The sequence below is a fragment of the Podarcis bocagei genome, assembly GCF_964188305.1.
Source record: "Podarcis bocagei genome assembly, chromosome: 12".
Lineage (NCBI taxonomy): Eukaryota > Metazoa > Chordata > Lepidosauria > Squamata > Lacertidae > Podarcis > Podarcis bocagei.
In genome coordinates, this window is record NC_138137.1 from 18021891 (window position 1) to 18043912 (window position 22022).

General features: G+C 43.9%; 1 protein-coding gene across 6 annotated transcripts in view; it reads right to left on the bottom strand.

Annotated features, from left to right (window-relative positions):
• Window positions 1–22022, bottom strand: part of RBMS3 (RNA binding motif single stranded interacting protein 3) — a gene marked incomplete at its 3' end in the record, with an annotated part of 773357 nt that overhangs the window by 549350 nt on the left and 201985 nt on the right. For all 6 annotated transcript variants that reach the window (XM_081164680.1, XM_081164679.1, XM_081164684.1 and 3 more), the window contains one exon: window positions 8626–8799. In XM_081164680.1, coding sequence (XP_081020806.1) covers window positions 8626–8799 — 174 coding nt within the window. The remainder of the gene's footprint in view (window positions 1–8625; window positions 8800–22022) is intronic.

Below are 22022 nucleotides of genomic sequence, written 5' to 3' on the forward strand. Positions count from 1 at the left end.
ACACCATTTCACCTCAGGCGGCTACAACATGGCACTGATAACACCAAGGTTGCAGGTTCAGTGCTGGTACGTATGGGGCTGCTGCATATTTCTGCATTTCAGGGGGTTGGACTAGATGATCCTCAGGGCTCTTTCCAATTCTATGATTCTATGATTACTTCAAGCAACTGCAGTCATTTTAGGCCTGAATGAAAAGCCCTGATCCACCATACCGTGTCACCTTGTATGCTTAAATTTTAAGGATGATCTGCTACGTCTGTTTACGGTGGGGAGGCTCACACAATGCACCCTTTCAACGTTTTAACTGACCCACATAAAGTAAACGCTATGTGAAGCAATGAATTGCACTGGCTGATGGAGCACTGCATTGAATTATATTCTCCTTCCCACAGCTCAGAGGTGAATAATTACACCTGTCCCACTTGGCGAGACGAAAGACACTAAGTAGTGGCTGTATGGGAAGAGATTTAAAGAAAAAGCAATGTTCAAAGTCAGGTAGAAAAACAACTTACTCTGTGAGCCTGTTACTGCAGCCGATGAAAAAGGGAGAAATAATACTATTTCTGACTTTGATCCCTCCCCCATGCCCCCCCAAAAGGCACTTGGGTCTGGAAAAATCATTTGATAGTAAAATATATTAAGTATAAGGTGTTCCTCAAACATTAAAGACTGGGTCAAGGATCAGCGGTCCATCCCTTCCAGAAAACCATTCCAATTCTTTCTTGAGTTCAAAGAAGAAGGCCTGATCTCTTCAGGATATGCTGCACCAACTCGAGTACAGTAATACCTCTGCAAACATCCGCCTTGTCTAGTGTCCATTCCGGCGAACGTCTGCAGCAAACCCGGAAGTACCAGAACGGGTTACTTCTGAGTTTACCACTCGCGCATGCGCAGAAGTGCAAACTGCTCCGCACACGTGCACAGACGTGATACTTTGCCCTGCGTCCTTTTCGTCTGGAGGCTGGGGCTCCAGAACGGATCCCGGCCGCAAAACAAGGTACGGTTATATTTGTTTTCTTTAAATAGGTGAGTAAATGGATTACTGTACAGTGGTGCCTCGCAAGACGAAAAGAATCCGTTCTGTGATTCTCTTCGTCTAGCGGTTTTTTCGTCTTGCGAAGCAAGCCCATTGACGGATTAGCGGATTAGCGCTATTAGCGGCTTTTAGCGGCTTATTGGATAAGCTGATAAGCGGCTTAGCGGCTTAGAAATGGGGGGGAAGGAAAAAACCCCCGCAGGAACTCGCAAGACATTTTCGTCTTGAGAAGCAAGCCCATAGGAAATTCGTTTTGCGAAGCACCTCCAAAACGGAAAACTCTTTCGTCTAGCGAGTTTTCCGTCTTGCGAGGCATTCGTCTTGCGGGGCACCACTGTACAAGACTTGTCGATGTTTTGGACAACAGGGTCCTTTTTCTGTATACATGGCACTGTATAAGCTAAGCTAGGAATCCTACTCCACCTTCAGGGTTTAAGGATGCTCTCTGACAATGCCATCAATGGCAACTGCCTTATGCGCCACAACTTATTTGCATCGCCGATGCTTCCTTGCTTTAAGTGGTCATAAACCCAGAGCACAATGGGCCTGTAACCAAAGTGAGTCAGCCTGCAAGCATGGGTCGCTGCTGATGGTGCACTGAATGTCACTGCGCCTGAAACAGTTTGAACACATGACTGGAATGAAAACAAGGTAAGTACACAAGGCAAGTGCTTTTCCCATTCATGAAATGGATTAGTGGGAGGTGAGGGAGGCAAAGTTACGCCAACTTCCTTACCACTTTACCAGTCAAAATTACAATATGTTTATGGATTTCATATATATAATCTTTTTAGAAAAGAAGAGAAAGTTACTCAATCCAAGGTATTTAAATTTATTCCCTAACGTAAAATTTAAGGGACAACACATCTTGTTTATTTTATGTGTAACTCACAGGGTATAAAGGCTGGGTGAGGAAGTTCTTCTCTGCCCCTGCCCTCAAAGTTTTTAAATTAGGGTTATTTTTCCATCTTCAAATAAGAAATATTTTCCAAATAAAAACTGGGCCTACACTGAATCCCCCCACCCCAACTAATAGTTTCTTTAGGAGGTTTTGAGGCGTGATCTTTGGCGTTCAGAAAATATTTTTAAAGTCTCTGTGTTATATAGTGCTGTATAGGTTTGTTGTATGGGCAGATTATTCATAGCAGTCTTGTGCTAAAGCACTCTGTGGGTACAATATCTACAGATGCAATTCTCGTTTGACTGCTTTTCTAAGGCAGCTATCAAAATCAGAAAGAAAAAGTATATTCCTCTCCTCCTTAGATTATTATGTTTGCTGAGCAATACATACTTATGCTTGGAAAAGCAGACTGTGTTGTTCTTTTTATTATTTATTTACTTTCAAAATTATTCACAGCCATTCAGAATACAGTAGCTTCCCATGGCACCATGTAAGATTCAAAACAATTGGAAACCATATAAAATGAAAGCAACATGATCACTGGCATAATAGGAGCATAAAGCTATTTCAGATCAATATATCATTATCATAGCCGGCCATAAGACTAAAAATGGAGAAAACTGTCCATTGCACCCCCTCATTATCCCCCCCTATTTTTTAGAGCCTGCCTAAACACTATCACAAGGGACGCGGGTGGTGCTGTGGGTTAAACTACAGAGCCTAGGACTTGCCAATCAGAATGTCGGCAGTTCGAATCCCCGCAATGGGGTGAGCAATGGTTGCTCAGTCCCAGCTCCTGCCAACCTAGCAGTTCGAAAGCACATCAAAGTGCAAGTAGATAAATAGGTACCGCTCCGGCGGGAAGGTAAACGGCATTTCCGTGCACTGCTCTGGTTCGCCAGAAGCAGCTTAGTCATGCTGGCCACATGACCCGGAAGCTGTACGCCGGCTCCCTCGGCCAATAAAGCAAGATGAGCGCCGCAACCCCAGAGTCGGCCACGACTGGACCTAAAGGTCAGGGGTCCCTTTACCCTTTAAACAGTATCAGAGCTTTATACACTAGTACTAACACCTTGGATTGGGCCTGGTAGATCACTAGCAGTGGTCCCCCATTGAACTGCTCCACACACCAACCTGACAAGCCGTGTTCTCCACTACACTAATGGCAGTTTCCTGACCGTCTGCAAGGACAACCCCCATAGAACACGTTACAGTAGTCCAGGTGGGATGTCACTAAAACATGGACTACTGTAGCTAAGCTATCCTGGTCTAGAAATGGCTGGAGCTGGGGATGAACACTCCTAGCCACAGAGGCTACTTGTGACTCCAGTGACAGACTGGGACCCAGATGTACTATGAATATGTTCCTTCAGAGTGCAACCCCTATAAGACCAAGTTGTACTACCTAATTCCTGAATATGACCAACCACCCATTCACAGAACCTCCATCTGATTGCAATTCAACTTCAGTTTATTGGTACCTAGCCAGTCTTTCACTGTTTCCCGGCACTGGTCCAATACCTTCGTAACCTCTCCTGGTTCAGATGGAATAGCTGAAAATCCCTAGCTGACCTCTCCAAACCGTTTCATATAGATATGGAATAACACTGGAGGCAGACTATACTGCTGTGGGACCCCATAGCCCCAAAGACATGGGACTAAGTAACAGTCCCCAGTGCTACTTTCTGGCAGCAACTCTTCAGGTAGGAAAATAATCACTGCAATATAGTAAACTCCAACTTCCAACCCGCTGAGTCATTCCAGAAGGTGTCAGAAGTCGCTGAGAGATCAACTTCTCCTATTCTCCTAGTAAAGGCTGACCTAGACTAGAGCACTGTCCTCATAGCTCTTCCTTCACACCCCACCCCGCTGTATTTGCCACTTGAGGCAGATGCATCACTTTGCCTAATAGTAGGGCTGACCCTGATGAGTATACAACTTCTCCAGCAGGTTCCTGGTTGAAATAGCACTCAAGTCACGTTTCAGACATGCTGGGCCTCTCTATGGCTGGAAATGATGCTGTGGCTCTTACATCTTGCTACAGAATTATGGGACTTACAGTCCATCTCATGATTTCTGCACCCCAAGGATGCCTAACCTGTGGCCTTCCAGTTACAGGTAAGTAGCTGTGCTGGTCTGCCATAGTCGAAACAAAATAAAAAAAATCCTTCCAGTAGCACCTTAGAGACCAACTGAGTTTGTTATTGGTATGAGCTTTCGTGTTGGTCTCTGAAGAAGTGTGCATGCACACGAAAGTTCATACCAATAACAAACTCAGTTGGTCTCTAAGGTGCTACTGGAAGGGTTTTTTTATTATTCTGTGGCCTTCCAGTTGCTTTGGACTATAAGTCCCATCATCCACAGCCAGCATCACAAATGGTTAGGGACGATGGGGGTTGTAGTCCACAACATCCAGAGGACAGTGTGTTGGCTATCCAAGTGTACCTTTTCCCCCCCTAAACTGAATACAAAGATGTAAACATTCACATGAATTGTGAAGTGCCCATTAGAAGAATTGCTGGACAAACTATGTAACCCTGTAGGTAACAGATTTTTCTGATGGTGTTCCCCCCTGCCTCCCCACTCCGTAATAAAGCTAATCCCATATAAAGTAAAATTGGGTAAATTACCTCGGCTAAACCGATATATTACCCACTGCCTTGTCCCTACAACCCCTGGAAAGAAGCTCAATTTCAAAGGTTAATAGTACAAAACAAATATGCCCAGGCAGCTCAAAAGCTTGAATGTAAAATATATTTGCAGGTTTTTTTCCTCCCAGTGATGTTTTAAAGACTCTGGCCAAGTTTTAATGGGCTGTCACACACGAGCGGTTATGAAAGACTTACAATGAACCAAGCTGATAAGCTGATTTGATTTGAATTAACTGCATGAGATTGCTGCTATGAAAAAGCTGGCCTAAAGAGGCAGCAGCAAAAGCAATCTAAGAAGCCACTGGGATGGTTTGCTTCAGATGCAAAGAAGTGTGGAAGGTTTAGGTAGGGTGAGCTAATTGAGAGATGCATTTGTTTGATCCTGACATCTTTTCCCCTGAAGGAACCCAACACAATGGATGTGTAGGCTCTCTATTTATTCTTTCCGCAAAGCGTCCTAATAAGCTGGTGTTTGTGACTTTGCTACTCTAAGATGGTTTCCGCAGATAAAAAATTTTTTAAAAAAATAAAAATGTCAGCAGTTAGCATTGGAAAGTGGAAGGTTGCCCTGATGTTGCCCCAGGTGTTCTCCTGCAAGTCTCTATATTAGGCATAGGCAACCTAAGGCCCATGGGCCGGAAGCAGCCCATGAGGGTCATTTAACTGGCCCATGGACCCTGTCGGCCACTCGGTTGGCTCCCGTGCGCGGAGCAGAGCAGGGACCACCTTCCGCAATGCTGGGCGGCTTCCCATTGACTGCAGAAAGCTCCTCCAGCCAATGGGAAGCTGCACAGGCCTCCTCCACGCCGGAAAGAGCGCTGGAAATGGCGTTTATGCATGCATGCACGCGCACACAAGCACACACGTGCGGCTGCAGGATCGCAAACCGGCCCATGCCCCCAAAACATTGCCGACCCCTGGTCTATATTGATTTACCGCATTTTTCGCTCTACAAGACGCACCAGACAATAAGAGGAAAACAAGGGAAAAAATATATTCTGAATCCCAGAAGCCAGGACAGCAAGCGGGATCACTGCACAGCAATCCTGCTGGCTGTCCTGGCTTCTTGTTTAGCCGTTTGCAGCCTTTCCTGGCCGGGGAAAAGCCCCCAAGAGCCGCACGCACGCTCCATGCGGCTCTTTAAAGGGAGCGCTGAGCAGAGCCTCCCGCCTGCATTTGCTTCATAAGACGCACACACATTTCCCCTTACTTTTTAGGAGGGGGAAAGTGCGTCTTATAGAGTGAAAAAATACGGTACTTTGCAAATCTTGAAGCCGTGCTTTTTCATTCATGATTCCAGGAAATTTCTCAAACACATCTCTCTCTCTCTCTCTCTCTCTCTCTCTCTCTCTCTCTCTCTCTCTGTGTGTGTGTGTGTGTGTGTAAGAGAGAGGGGGGGAACCTCTATCATCCAAAGTAAGGAATATCCAAAATAGTCTTTGAATCTGTGATGTGTCATGTCCATGGAAGCAAAAGCCTAAAAAAACCCCCTGTGCACAGAGCCAATTGGCAGGATAGTGAGAGTTACACTACACTCTGCCGTCCTTAGCCACAGGGTGCAGAACTGCAGCCATTTCTTGTTAGGCAGCCAAGGGAGAGTGCAGACATTCCCATTGATTTAGGACCTAACTGTGCATCGCTGGGGAAATGGGCTATTGCTTAAACTTAAGCAATGCCCATCTTCTTGCAGGCCGTTTTAACTTTGGTCATTTACACTATTTGTCAAGAGCACTTCCACTGTTCTCTTCTCTAGCATTTTTTAAGGGATGTGGGAGAATTCTGGAGGCACTCTTCAGCAATAACTAAAATTAAAAGGAATGCAGAAGTAACCTCTTCCAGTGCAAAAGTTAGCTGCACTCAGTCTACAAATATCCATAAACTGTAATTAAAAGACCACTAAAACTGAGTAGACACTGGTTGGTTAAAAGAAAAAAACTGTGTTGTAAAGGAGTGCGTAAACAATGACAACAAAATTTTAAAGAATATTTCTGAAAGAAGGGAGAAATGGTTCTTGCTGAAGCCATGCTGGTAGGGAGTTCCACAGGGCAAAGGCTAACACACCAAAGGTTCAGCCAGTAGTGAAGGCCTATCGAACTTCAGGGGCATGGAAAACCACCCTTTGTATCTCACTGTTCCACAGTTAAGACAAAAGCCTAGGCTGGATCACCTGCTCTGTCTACTAGAAAGTCCCCAGAGTATTCAGGATTCCATCAGGATCCATAAATATCTGAGGGTGGGTCATCTTAATCATCCCCCCAACTTTAGGATAGCTGTCGTTGAGTCCAAACTTCACCAAGGAGTGTTGTAGACTGGAAGCAGTTCACACAATCTCAAATTGTTCAGAGACACTTCAACGTAATATACGAGAGAGAGCATGCATTGGCATTATTGGTGAAATGCAACTGATGCTAAGAGAGCCAGTTACACCGTGAGTTACAGGGCACCATACAATTATTGATGCATTTTGATTTGCAATGAGAACAAGCCACGCTCATGGGCAGAGTTGCAAAAGAAAAACCCATGGCCCTATCTCATTGACCTTCTCAGAAAGAGTTCTCATACACAAGTTCATCAAGTTGGCAACTGACATGTACAAAGCAGCCCTCACGACAACACCACAGATGGAGCTTCCATAAAGCTGACATCACGTCAAGCACAATACTTTTCAAACACAGTGTGGGTAGAAGGCAAGATTATGTAATCAATATCCCGCCCCACTTCAGGGGGACCATTGTGAACTGTGTCACCTGGGGCTGCTCTGGGATGGGAGAATACCTGAAATGAGGAAAGGAATCTAGTGAAAAATTCCTCTCCCCATTTCGGAGTGATTTTCCCTCTCCTACTGCAACCACAGGTGACACAGCCCATAGGTGCTCTTCCTAAGGCTTATTTTGGGGTGGGGATTTACACCTGACTGTAGGGGGAATGAGGGTAATAAAAATATCCATTGAGTCTTCTGCTCCCACGTCACACTGGACACTACCCAAGGAACACAACTTACGAACTCATCTGTGAGGCATCACATATCAAGTTCAAGCTCACCCAGGGACAGCTGTAGGCAAGATTCCTGCATTGCAGGGGGTTAAACTACATGACCCTCTGCCCCCTTCCATCTCTACAATTCTAGCCTAAGTCAAATGATATACATGCATATGTGAATCAGCACTAAGGGCAATATGTTGTATCTGCCATTAATGTGATGCAGAAAACACTTCCATGGAGATGTTCTTGGCCAGTGTTGGCCAGTGATGTGGAATGGGGTAAGCCACAACAAAAATCTGGTGAGCATGCCCAAAAATTATGAGGAGGGGTGGAGGATATACATCACAATGTTTCTGACAGCATTCTTGTGGCTTGCATAACATTTGCTCTCACTCTTAGATTCCTCCTGAAGCCAAAACACGTAGCCTTTTCTTTAGCACTGCACTAAAGTTTCAGAAAGTGGTCCCCAAACTGTTTTTATAATGACAGCCATAATTGTCCTTTCACTGATATCAAACTAGGAAGATGAGGTGAGCATTATGTTCTCAGCTCTTTCCCAACTGTTCACTACTTGTTTAGGTACAAATATGTTCAGCAGCTTAGCACAGAGGTGGCAATTATGTTCTCTAGCGAGTGTGCTGAGCAAATTGACCAAAGATGATGACAGAAGATAATAGGTTCTACTGAAGAACCATTATAATTAACGAACACTCTACAGACTTTTGGGCTCAACGAATAGCCATTTAGCTATGCTAAGTCTCAAAAGTTAAAGACTAAAATAGAAAACAGTTAATACACCTTCATTACAACTAATACAACTACTAAATCATAGCCAGTGCCTCATCTTCACAGAACACAGATGCAACAAGACCCATGGTGGGGAAGACAGTATATGGTCGTAGAATGACAATAGTTGACCCACATAAGGACAAGCCACGTCCAATTACACTGGCATAGAGGAAACACTGGTGAAGCCCAATCATTTGTCAGCATGTGATGGCAAGTCCTACTATTTTTCACCGACCAACAGGATGCAGGTTGCTATAGTTACTCACCGCAGTGTGTCCAGCACAGTAGGTGTAGCTAGCGTGGGATTGGTAGTGCAAGCTTGTCCTTGGGAAAGTGTATGTGTTCCAAAGAGGTTGGCTGCTGCTCCACTGGGAACTAAAGCCAGGACTCATGGTCACTCGGTATTTACTGTTTTGGTATGTTCTCACTGTGGAATTAGGCTATCGAGAGAGAAAGAAAAAAGCAAATGTAAAATGCAAATAATTGGACTCCACATAAACACACACAATGTTGCATTTGGAAAGCACATAGACATTTCCCCCCCCCCCCCTGCAGAAAATGAAAGAATACTGGAAAGTCAATGAAGCTAAGAGTCCAAGAATGCTGTACTGGGGAACAGTGACTCTCCAGAAGACAAGAGAGAAGTGGACTTGAAATCGCTTGCAAGTAAAGTTTACCTGTGACCCAACCCCAGAGGGGGCACAGAGATGGCGACATGCAGCAGACGGGCAAAATGCCGCAAGTGCTGACATTCACAATCATTTTGCAAACTCTTATCAAATCAGCTTCTGAAAATACGGAGATACTGTACAGAGCAAATCTGTACAATCCCTCTAAGGGGGGGCCACTTATGCATCACCAAACAACGAAGAAAAAGTAAGGAAACCAATTTGCATAATACTGGCATGTGCTGATTTATTTATCGGGATGAAAATTTAAGAATCAATACTATACTTTAGGTGGAAATAGGTAAAAGGTTAAAAAAAGAAGAAGTGGAAATACAATGCATCTCACCATAGTGGATAAGACTTTGGCCAGGTGATTTGGGTGCCTGCTCAGTCTGCTGTGCAGGTGCTAATTGTTGATAATAATTTCAAGGCTCCTCCTCCCCCTTCTTAGGGTTATTTGCCTTAAATCTAGCTGGGACCCCTCAGGCCTTTAACTGTAAAGTTGGAAACAGGGTCCTTCTAAATTCCTTGCACTTGCACACTGTTCTTTCTGACATTCAAGCCACCCTGAATGAAACCACACCTTCTGTTGGTTCTAATTGTGCTTTATAAATGGTAAAATGCACGGGTGGCACAGCTAGCAAACACAATGCACATCAACTTCTGCCATGCCTTCTGATGCATGCTTATTTCCAGCTGATGAGGAGAGATCCCACCAAAGAGCAGATATTCCCCACGCTATCCTCAGCAACACTTTATGGTATCTGAAGCAGAGAGCTGCTCCCTTTTGGTTCATGTCAAGGGATTCCTGTGGTGCGATTTCTGCAGATTTAACTTACAACTCTCCAAACGCAAAGAATACAAATGAACATTAAAAGCTACCCTAAACTCTCATTAGTCACAGTATATGACAAGGGGTTACTTTGTTCATTCTGAAGAGGTTTTTGGAGAGAAACACTGCCCTCATACTTGAAGAAGATCTTCCCTCCACTCTTCAAACAAGCTTTTTATAGGGCTATGAATCTTGGCATATCAAAGGAAAGGTTTCACTTTAATTCCCCAAAGGAATGCAATATAAATTCTCTTTTCTTTGGCCTATCTCATAAATTCATCAGAAAGAAATTTCATCTTTCCCAACGAACAGAGCACTGGGCTCTGGGTGGGGCTGGGATCAGAAGAGACCAGATAGCCATTCTAGTTTATTTATTTATTTTAGAGGAAAATTTTATAGACCGCCCCCTAACATAAAATATCAAGGCAGTGCACAACAAAATATGGAGGTACAATAAAACGTAAGCTACCATAAACATGAGACAAAATAAATATGACTACCCCACACTGAAAAAGTTTAAACAACTCAAGAGCCTTTCAGCATATGAAGACGATGTCTGAAAATTAGCAGTGATGTTGCCTGCTGACACGAAAAGACCAACTTCTAGTTGAAGATAAAACACTCCAGGGATGATCTTGATGATCAAGCTAGGACATAAGGGCTCTAGTGGTCCTTGGGGTTTGTATATTTACACAGTAACCTTGAACCTGGCATGGTAGCATATGGGCAGCCAGTTCTAACATTTTAGCAGAAGTGTCACATGCTCTTAGGTGTCTTTCCCCATCAGGTGTCTAGCCACTGCATTCGACAATAACTGGAGTATCAAGACCAGGCCATAGAGCACATTGCACATTGCAGTATTCCAGTCTCAAGGTTCCCAGTGAACAGTAGTCCTACTGTGGCCAGCCTGTTCTTAGCCAGGCATGGCTATAGCAGTTGTACCAGAGAAAGTTGGAAAAGGCCCATACCCAAATCCTAAACCTGGAGTGGATTTTTTCTAACCCAAGGTCCCTGAAATCAGTTGCTAGAATTAGGAACTGTTGACCAGGCAAGGCCAGAAGTGCAGACTCTTCATATTTCTATTAAACCTGGCCAATTCCAAAGCTTCATACAGCCTGCCGATTGCAGAGTACAATGTGGCATGATCCTATTCCCTTCGGTGTATGAAGAAGGCAGTCAAAGGTGTGTGTAGTCTTAGGTAATTCACCCAGATGTAGGTTGTGAGGTTCCCATTTCCTGGAGGGTTGAGGGGTTTGTTGGTTTGTGTGTGTGTGTAATGTCCTAGGAGACCGTAGCTACACATATAAAGTGTAACATCACCTGCCTTATTGCCTTGCCCCGGGTGCTGACAACCCACGCTACGCCACTGGATCCTAGTCATACTTAAAAGTAAAGGTAAAGGGACCCCTGACCGTTAAGTCCAGTCGTGAACGACTCTGGGGTTGTGGCACTCATCTCGCTTTACTGGCCGAGGGAGCCGGCGTTTGTCCGCAGACAGCTTCCGGGTCATGTGGCCAGCATGACTAAGCCACTTCTGGCGAACCAGAGCAGCGCATAGAAATGCTGCTTACCTTCCTGCTGGGGCGGTACCTATTTATCTACTTGCACTTTGACGTGCTTTTGAACTGCTAGCTTGGCAGGAGCTGGGACCAAACAACGGGAGTTCACCCCATCGTGGGGATTCGAGCCGCCGACCTTCTGATCGGCAAGCCCTAGGCTCAGTGGTTTAGACTACATGGGATTAATCCCCATTCATCACAATTAGGTGATGCTTCTGAGGAAACGTGCTATACACGGAGGGTTGTGATGAGTCCAAAATAGGAGGTGGATAGCTTTGACAACTAAAGTCCATTGATTATATCCAACCAAGCTATGAGCTGATCTAGTTTCCTAAGGTCTGATTTGAATAGCAACATTCATTACTCATCTAATGGCAGGTCCTTGCTCACAGCAAATGGACTATGTGACTTGTTTATCATGGAGAAAATCCTGTTGGTTCTCTGTGCCATTGAAGACCCAGCAACCAGTGGTTGTTTTTATTGGATCATGGCATACTGCACTCTTAATTCATTGAAGGACTGTTCCTTCGATACTTAAAAAGCCCCACTCCCCATATATTTAGAGAACAGCATTCAGCTTCAAAGCTGACAGACACTTAAACTGTCAGAAAACTGACTGGTCCAGGCATTTCATGCAGCCTTTAGGTCAACACCTGCCCATCATTTCCTTGCACGTTTGCACTTAAATAATATGCATAATTTGGGCAGGAGGTTATATATTTTGAATCCCATATGCACTATATCTGCAGTCAGGTAGTTCAAAATGACATAGAAGCACCACTGATCATTAAAAGATTTGGAAAGGACACATGGAATAAATTAATCATTTCTCTTTCTTTCCCCCCTTAGTATTTCCTTGCAGAAGGTACTGAAACCCTTAATTGACTACAGTCCATAATTATTTTTTTCTCCCAGAAAATTTTCAAGTAGCTTCACTCCCTTTTTACAGTTGACATATTAATGAGATAGGTCAAAACTCTCTTCCAAGTTCCACTATTCCATCAGACTTCAGAAGAAGTGTGCAAATGACTTCCAAAGTTGAGTCCATGCTGTCTTAGCTGCTAAGCCTTTAAAATGAACTTCTCAGAAGTATGAGCGGTCTGGGGGAAATGACATAAATTTGAGTCTCTCCAATCCCTGGATTATTATTATTAAAAGCATTCTGCCTTTGGCTACTTCGTCTGTAGTTCTGTAAAAAGGAAGAAGAAGAAACCACAAGAATTGTGCCTGGAGATTCTTATTAGGCACATTTCTCTTCAACCACCAGCATATTCTCTTTTGACTCCCCAGAGGAGTCCTGGATGTGACAAAAACCCACTGCAGGAATGGATGACATTGTTGTAGGTGCCTCTGGCGGAGATGCAAGATGCCCCAATTTGAAACATGCCCCAGTAGAGATTGCAGGCCTAATCCACAAACGACTGGAATGATAAAATATGACCAACGCCCCCAATGGTAATGTATGTTTCCTTGAACAAGAAGTTGGGAAAGGGGAGGAGGGGAGAAAATCCTTTACTCCAAATTGCATGTTGAGCTCACTGATGAGTAGAGATAAACATCTGCTAACTATTAAAAGTTGAGCAAAATAATAATAATAATAATAATAATTAGATCTATGAAGCCAGTTAGTTCATCTTGTCACACACGAGCTTGCCTTTAATAGATAAGAATGATAATAGATAATAAGGTTTAAGGTGCTGGTTTTAACCTACGGCCTAGGACCCTCGTACCTACGGGACCACCTCCTCTGGTATGTCCCACGGAGGACCTTACAGTCTGCAAACAACAACACTCTGAAGATCCTGGGCCCCAGGGAAATTAGACTGGCCTCGACCAAAGCCAGGGCCTTTTCAGCCGTGGCCCCGGCCTGGTGGAATGCTCTCCACAAGAGACTAGGGCCCTGCGGGATTTTACATCTTTCCGCACGGCCTGCAAGACAAAGCTGTTCCGCCAGGCCTTTGGCCAGGGGGCAGTCTGACCTTTTTTCTTCTGTATAAGAACAAGCATGAAGGAGGCCTACCAGCCTGTTCACAGGTCCTTATGATCAGTGAAAACAGTTGGTCCTGGCAAGTATTAACTGCTCTCAATCTTAACCAGATAACTGCCATTTGTTCCAATTTTAATTTGTCTGAATTAATTTTAAGATGTATTTTAATTAATTGATGCCTGTTTTTATGTATACTGTGTTATTTGTATGATGTTAGCCGCTCTGAGCCTGGCTTTGGCTGGGGAGGGCAGGGTACAAATAAATTTTATTATTATTTTTAATAACAATAATAATAATAACTCTTAACAAACGACAGCTCCTAGGATTCTTTGGAAGAAGCAATTACTGTTTAATGCAGTATCATACCACTTTAAATGTCTGGTGTGAATCTGCCCCAAAGCTGTGGTCCATGATGCAAATGTACAAGCTAAATATGCATCTCTTCCTACCCATCCCCTCTTCCCCCCCAAACTGCATTTTAAAATTATCTGGGGTTCAAAAAAGTCCCTTCGCTGCTAATGCTGTTTGAACCTCAAGTTTCCCCCAACCCTGACAGGGGGAGAAAAGGGTCGAACCACAGGGTGACACATTTGAAAAGGACAGCGGGGTTATCCCTGTTATTCAGCGCTGATAAGCAGAAAGATTGCAGAGCGAAATATTTTGAGCTTTTGCCAGGTATATCCTGTGAAGGGAATTTGGAAATAAAGTTTTCAATTACAGACAGCACTACCAAGCCTTTGGCGAAACAACTGTGACACAAGCAATTAGGGAATCCAATATAACAGACAGTCTTAATGGTTGAGATAAGCTAGCTAAAAATATTTCCTTGAATGCTCACTTGAGTGCCGTTTCCGTAGTATTCACTCGAAGCTTCTTTTATCTTGAGAGGTTACAGCGCACACACAGGCAGGTAACTAGCGCAATGTGCTGTATGGTTAACTTCCGCAGGAGATACCCGAACAGCACGATCCTATGCATGTCTACCAAAGTCTCACTGAATTCAGCACAGCTAATTTACAGATAAGTAGGTTAAAAATTGCATCCTAAGACTGTCATCACAAACTGGGTGAGAGCAAAAATGCAATGCAGGTTCATATTTATTATGTTTTTTCGGGGTTAGATTTCTATAGCACCCTCCATCAAAAAGATTCCAGGTCTGTTTACAATTTTTTTAAAAATAGGCAGTAGGAACTATAACAATGGATAAATGCAAAACCATCTTGCATCCCTCTCCTCTATCTTTACTTTTCCCCACAAAGATAACTCCTAGGAAGGAGGAGGAGGAGGAGAAGGAGAAGATGAAGATGATGATGATGAAGAAGAAGAAGAGGAGGAGGAGGAAGAGGAGGAGGAGGAGGAGGAGAAAGAGGAGGAGGAGGAGTTTGGATTTGATATCCCGCCTTATCACTACCCGAAGGAGTCTCAAAGCGGCTAACATTCTCCTTTCCCTTCCTCCCCCACAACAAACACTCTGTCAGGTGAGTGAGGCTGAGAGACTTCAGAGAAGCGTGACTAGCCCAAGGTCACCCAGCAGCTGCATGTGGAGGAACGGGGAAGCGAACCCAGTTCACCAGATTACGAGTCTACCGCTCTTAACCACTACACCACACTGGCTCTCATGTGGTGAGGTGGAGGAAACAGAATTTCCCTGGGCCCTTTTGCTGTAGAGCAGGAAGGGCTACCCTGTGGTCCTCAAGATGTTGCTGGACTGCATCTTCCATCATGCCTGATCACTGACTGTGGTGGCTAGGGCTGATGGGAGTTGGAGTCCAATGACATCTGGATGGCCACAGATTAACCACCAATGCTGTACAGGAATCACGGGCTGTACGAGTCCCACCAAAGTGACCTCTCTGGGGCGCAAGCCAGGGCAATGTGGATGGAGGCCCTGGACTGCCCAGACAAGGCTCCCTCTTGGCCTCGCTGATGTGATCCAAAGGAAAGTGGAGCAATACGTTTGACACCAGCTTGGCTGCAGGAGTTGCTGGAAGGAGGCATAAAAGGTGTCATCCAACCATCTCAGGGTCTCCACTCTGGCTTTATGCAGGGTTTTATCCTCAGACTTTTATTCTCCCGAAGATGTCCCACAAGGCAGTGGGTAAGGATTGTTCCTTGGGTTTTGCTCCCAAAGCCGGTTTCATGAACAAGTATAGCCACAAGGCGGAGAAGGTTAAGGATCAGAGTTTTCCTTCTCCTAGATAGGCTACCTTCCCAGAGCCCCATCTTCCCCCCATTTCCCCTTCCAGCATTTGACTTCACCCTCAAAGGTGCGCTCCTCTATTGTCTCGTGAGACAGACAGATGCCAACAAGTCCCATAATTCCACCGCAAAATAGAACAGGTATAGTAACATTCCCAGCTCTAGAGAAGCCCCGGAGGGCTTCCGAAAGCCCAAGGCTGAAAAACATGACTTTGGATGTTGTCCTCTGTGTCAGAAAAAAATCTGTCCATCTTTAATGCAGATTTATGAAGCTTACAAAGATGCGAAAGAAAGAAAGAAAGAAAGAAAGAAAGAAAGAAAGAAAGAGAAAGAAAGAAAGAAAGAAAAGGGGGGAGAAATGGGATTGTTAGGCTTGTTTGAAGTACACATTAAAAAGAAATGACATCTGCTAAGATTGGTGTTCCCAACACATTTCAATGGTGCCTTTATCAAGGGAATTATGCATATGATTCCTTCATAACTCTGCACAATAAAGTTCCATACTCCCTTTTACTTTTTTGCTTCCTTGTGTTTTTGAAGTACCTAGAATCACAGAGGCATGCCAATTTTTTAAGTACCTAGAATCAGACAAATAAACCATGACATTTTGGGGCCTGAGGCAGATAATCAAGATGCCTTTCCATGATGGTAAAAATAAAATAACAAACTAAATCATTCACAATTTTTTGCCATTTCATGGTACCCAAAACCTGCTGCCTGGGGTGGATTGGCTAATGATAGGGAGCTCTGTCAAATATACCAACAGCCATCTATAATGTATGTTTATTATAGTACTATTAAAATCCAGGCTTCTTCATGACCTTCCCAATCGACCCACAGTACCATCTGAAGCCTACACACAATCATACACAGACACAGACACAGACACACACACACACACACACACACACACACTTTTAACAGAAATACCTGAAACTCACGTGACTAGTAATTATTAACAAAAGTAAAAGACTAGGTTTGACAAGCAAAAATTGAGGGAGCTCTTAGGCAAATCAGGGCAAGATTAAATAGAAATGAGAAAACAGTGATGAAACAAAGAATAATAACAAGTTTCTCTCTCTCTCTCAAGCCAGACTGTCCTAAATGTATTTCTGCACTAGGCCATCACATTTTTAGTAACGATTTCCAGAGGAATAGCCATGTTAGTCTGTTGCATCAGAAACAGTAAAGAATCCTGTGGCACTTCAATGATTTGCAAACTTATTATAAGCTTTTGTGGACTACAGTTCACTTTAACAGGCTCATGAAGCTATCCTAATGCATCAAGTGTCATCCTGAGTGTTATTCTGTAACTCAGAACAACAGTTTATGCATTTGGTGAAACAGACTGTGATCCCCACAAGCCTGTGCCTTAATGCATGCGTTAGTGTTTAAGGTGCCGCAGAAAATTTTTTGGTGTGTTTTTTAAAATATATATATTTTTAGTGTGTTTCAGAACAAACACATCAACACAGAGATTAAAACCATACTGTAGTCAGATCTGAAAAACATCAGTCCCATTTCTCCCCCAGCATCCACTAATCCACTCTCCACCCCTTCCCCAGAGAGTGTAATATCATCAGCATATCCAAAGTGTATTCATGATACTTGGTTATGGCAGGAACAGACAGAATGAAGTAAAGAAAAGGGATTCAGCCCTGAAATTGCCAAACATTGTCTTGGATCCAGTCTATGACCACTTTGCATATTCAGATGTTCAATAAAGGATTACTATGTCCCCAGAAATGGATCTCACTCCCTTTGACCTTTAAGTACTCTCATCTTACAGGTGAACTTTTCAAATAATTCCACCCTCCACGCCTTTTCGCTACCAGTAATCCAAATTAGGAAATGTAAAGTTCTTCCAGATTTTGGCTATGGTGGATCAGGCTGCTAATAAAAGATAGGAAATAAAATCCTGGTCTTTCAGGCCCTTATCAGGCCCATCAAACAAGCTTAGTAAGGTCAAGTGTTGAAGATTCTGAGACATTTTGCTTTGACCCCCAGAACTTATGGGTCTTCATGCAGCTGCGCCACATGTGGTGGTAGGTGCCAAACCGCTGGCACGCCCCACCAGCATAAAGGAACTGTACCAGGCTTCATAAATGCCACTCTTCTGGGCATTAGATACCAGTCATGCAAAAGCTTTAAAGGCAATTCCCTAGATTGTGCTGAGATTGATCTAAAGCCCCTCAGCTTTGATCAGTCCTCTTTGTTTATCTGAATCTGCAATGTCATTTCCCACATCTTTCTCAACTCTTTGTTGTTTTTAGCGTATTTCTGGTTTTAAATAAGGAACCTTGGATTTAGACGGACACTCAAAAATTACTTTGCACTTTCTTTGTGCTTCTGCTGGCAGCCACTGTCAACACACAAATAAAAAAAAATCTGGCATAAGGTGGGGGGGGAAACATAGCTGCCATTTATATTTGTAGCTTTCCCCAAAGATTGGAAAAGCCATAGTGGAGCACAGTATCATAATTTTCAAAATACTCCTGTATTTTATTACTTTAAATCCTTGAGAATTACTTTGCCCTCTCATAATATTTTTGCTAACAACATTTTAACCACAAACACCCACAAATTCAACTAGATTTGTGTCAACAAGGGGTGGGGGAATCTTTGAAACCTTCCTATGCTTAAAGTCACAGGACTGTCTCTCGTTACATTTCTTCTTATGTCTTTTACAGTTTCTTTGAGTGGTACAGCGACATATGAAACTCTTGCCTTCCCAACATATCCTTGGAAAAAATATTTACAAGGTCCCCTGTGTTGATGTCACATGACAGTTTGAGATGTTGAATTCCATAGAACAGTTTATCAGAGTGAACTGGGCTGCAACTGAAGATACTGGTATATATGTGTGGCTCTCATGCTATAGACACTGAAGTCATCCCTCATGTAAACAATTATCATTCATATCAGTGGTCCCACACCAGCGCATGGTCTTTGCACTCCTGTTGCTGCAGATCTACACAAACAAGGACTGCTGCTGAGGTGTCAGACTGAATAAACAGATTGAATAACCAGGTAGAATAACTTCTGCCATGGCTGTATATAATAATTATATTATTCTTCTCTTCTATGGCGATCACTCGTAGCTGAGTAAGATTGTCTTCTATAAACACAGTTTTAACAGTGAGTCCATAAGTGACTGTGGAGGCCAATTCTGGATCCATATGTCGTTCCACAGTGGGGAAATAGGTTTCCAGGTGGGAGTTGATCATGGTGAGGGTTTGCCAAGCATGCCTTCCTCTTAGCACATTTCTCCCTTTCGTCCTGAGTTTGGGCATCTTCAAAGCCCATGACACTTTTGGTAAAGGCTGTTCTCCAATTGGAGCTCTCACAGGCCATTGTTTATACTACTTTTTTTAGATTTGCCTTGAGAGAGTCTTTAAATTTCTTTTGTTGACCCACCAGCATTACGCTTCCCATTTTTAAGTTCAGAATAGAGCAGTTAAATAATTATATTAAAATGTATCAAATGCATGCATGAAATGTACAATTACTAGGTTCTAGCAAAATGCTCACAGACTTTCCTGCATACTGGGTTGGTTCAGATGGAATGCCAAAGAATGGTTTGGGGGCATGTGAAGAAGCCTTGTAGCAGTGTCCTCCCTCCTCCTGCTTCCAGTCCCATTACACAAATAATAGCCTGCCCAGTACAGACAAAATGAGAAACTATGGTTTGCCAAGAACCTATAACCAAGGGATCAGTTTGTATCAAGGGAGGAGGGAGAGGAGGGAGAAAGCCTGTGTCTGAACTAGCCCACTGTCTTCCCTGTTGCATACATAAGCAGGCAGCAAAATATCTTGGGTCAACATTGTTCTCTTGCCTATTTAATAGGTGACTCCTGCTGTCTATCGGCTGCTTGTAATAACTTCTGAGGCAGTAGTAAATTCTGAAGTGCAGGAACTCATAATGACTGCCTCCATAGTAACACCCCAAGGAGAATTAAAAGCCATGGGGTGTTTGTGTGTGACACATACCAAAGAACAACACTATATATACATCATAATACTCCAAATGTATTAGGATCAGCATGAATATTTAGCTGGGTGTAAGCTCCATTGAACTCAGTTGTGCTTCTTTCTGACTGCAAAGATCCAACTTGTAAAATACATTGAGCTTTAAGGGGGAATCTTCAGGCAGCTGAAATGCAGCCTTTAGTTTTTAATTAAAAATGCAAATCATCTTGCAATAAAGTGTTTCCATTTAAACTGCTAGCATGAAGGGAAAACGCCATCAAAAGAAAAGAAAAAAGAAGCATTAAACCTCTGCTTGATTATATTTCACATTCTCTGACTTCTTCTATGCCCGGGGTCTTTAATGTAGCGCCATGGGCAGCATGGTACCCTCAGCTTTCCTTCTGTGAAATGGGCATTTTGTGGTGCCCATGACAGCTCCATATACTTACAATTGTTCCCTTTGGCTAAAAATATATATGTTGGGAACCCTTTGCGCTCTATGCTAATCTGTTACAAAGGAAACTGAAAGCCTCATTATGACTTCAGCCAGTGGCCAGAGCAAAGAGAGTCCTCCGCTTACCCTGGCATTTCAACAGATGATCCCTTGGAATCCTCTTCCACTACACCACTGCTGAGGCAGGACAGCACTAGGCTTTGTATAGCAAGCAAGTCTTCCTGGATCACGATAGATGTGTCTTATCTTTTGTATCTCAGATGATACGCCTCTCAGGTCAGTGGTGAAGAACCTTTGCTCCTCTAACAACAATGCCCATCCTCCCTGATCATTAGGTGTAGTAGGATGCGAGTTATAGTCTCCAGCAGGCATAGGCAAACTCCAGCCCTCCAGATATTTGGGACCACAATTCCCATCATCCCTGACCACTGGTCCTGTTAGCTAGGGGTGATGGGAATTGTAGTCCCAAACATCTGGAGGGCCGAGGTTTGCCTACACCTGGTCTCCAGCAACATCTGGAGAGTCAAAAGTTCCACACTGTTGCAGTACCTGTTTAGGGGAATGATGCATGCAACAGTTTTCAAATGGGTACCAATCTTGTCTATCTTTATGCACAGTTGACTGTACAGTGGTACCTCGGGTTACAAACACTTCAGGTTACAAACTCCGCTAACCCGGAAGTAGTACCTTGGGTTGAGAACTTTGCCACAGGATGAGAACAAAAATTGCACGCTGGCGGCGTGGCGGCAGCGGGAGGCCCCATAAGCGAAAGCATGCCTCAGGTTAAGAAGGGTTTCGGGTTAAGAATGGGCCTCTGGAACGAATTAGGTTCGTAACCCGAGGAACTACTTTAGTAGGTCTGCAGAAGTACAGCTGTAGTGGTTAAGCCATAGCACATGGGCCATACCTCTTCCCCAAACAATTTCTGCTACCCCACTCCCCAACAATGTGGCAGCTATATTGGGGTTTATCATTATTATCCTTAAAGACACTTATTTATTTTGCTTGTGGCGGGTGGCACATTGGGTGAATGGAGAGATTTCAACCTCTCCATCAAGATCGATACAATGAGGGGGATGAATTCTGCCCCTGTTGCTGCTGATAATGAAATCAGTCCGGCAAACAAACAAGAAGAGTTTGGATTTAATATCCCGCTTTATCACTACCCAAAGGAGTCTCAAAGCGGCTAACATTCTCCTTTTCCTTCCTCCCCCACAACAAACACTCTGTGAGGTGAGTGAGGCTGAGAGACTTCAGAGAAGTGTGACTAGCCCAAGGTCACCCAGCAGCTGTATGTGGAGGAGCAGGGAATCAAACCCGGTTCACCAGATTACGAGTCCACTGCTCTTAACCACTACACCACACTGGCGTGGAGGGGAGTGATGTTGAACTCCAGCATCACACTGTTGTGTGCAAAATTTTGCCCTCTCCATCAGACGAACCTAACAGTGGGGACATGATCACCGCCCTCCCGTTTATCAGATCGATCTGATAAGCAGGGGAATGTGTTATGCTAAAGTTTAGGTGTCTGACTTTTCTCTTTCACTTATACATACAGAGATTCCCATTCCCCGCTCCTCTTGTGCTTTCCAGGTGAGGCTTTGAAAAGGTAAACAGCACTGAGTGGAGCCCCTGCTGACACAAGTCAGCTGCATCAGGCTGAGGGAATCGTGCAAGCCAGAAGAGGGCAAAAAAAGCTCATGTTCTTTGGCGTCCATGCGGTTGTTGTTATTGTTTAAGCAACATCTGCTGCAGCTGCCTTCAGGCAAGTTCCTTGAACTGTGTGTTTGTCTACCTGCTTGCCTGAATGTATGTACCTGCCTGCCAGCCTCTCCTGCTGAGTGTGTGTATGTGTATCTGCCATTCTGTGTGTCAAGTGTGTGTCTGATCTATATGAGTGTTAAATGCTACGTGTGTGGTGAGTGTGTGTGTGTGTCCCGGGGGGGGGCAACATGTGCTGCCCATCTTCACGTTGGCCACACCAGGCATGTGGCT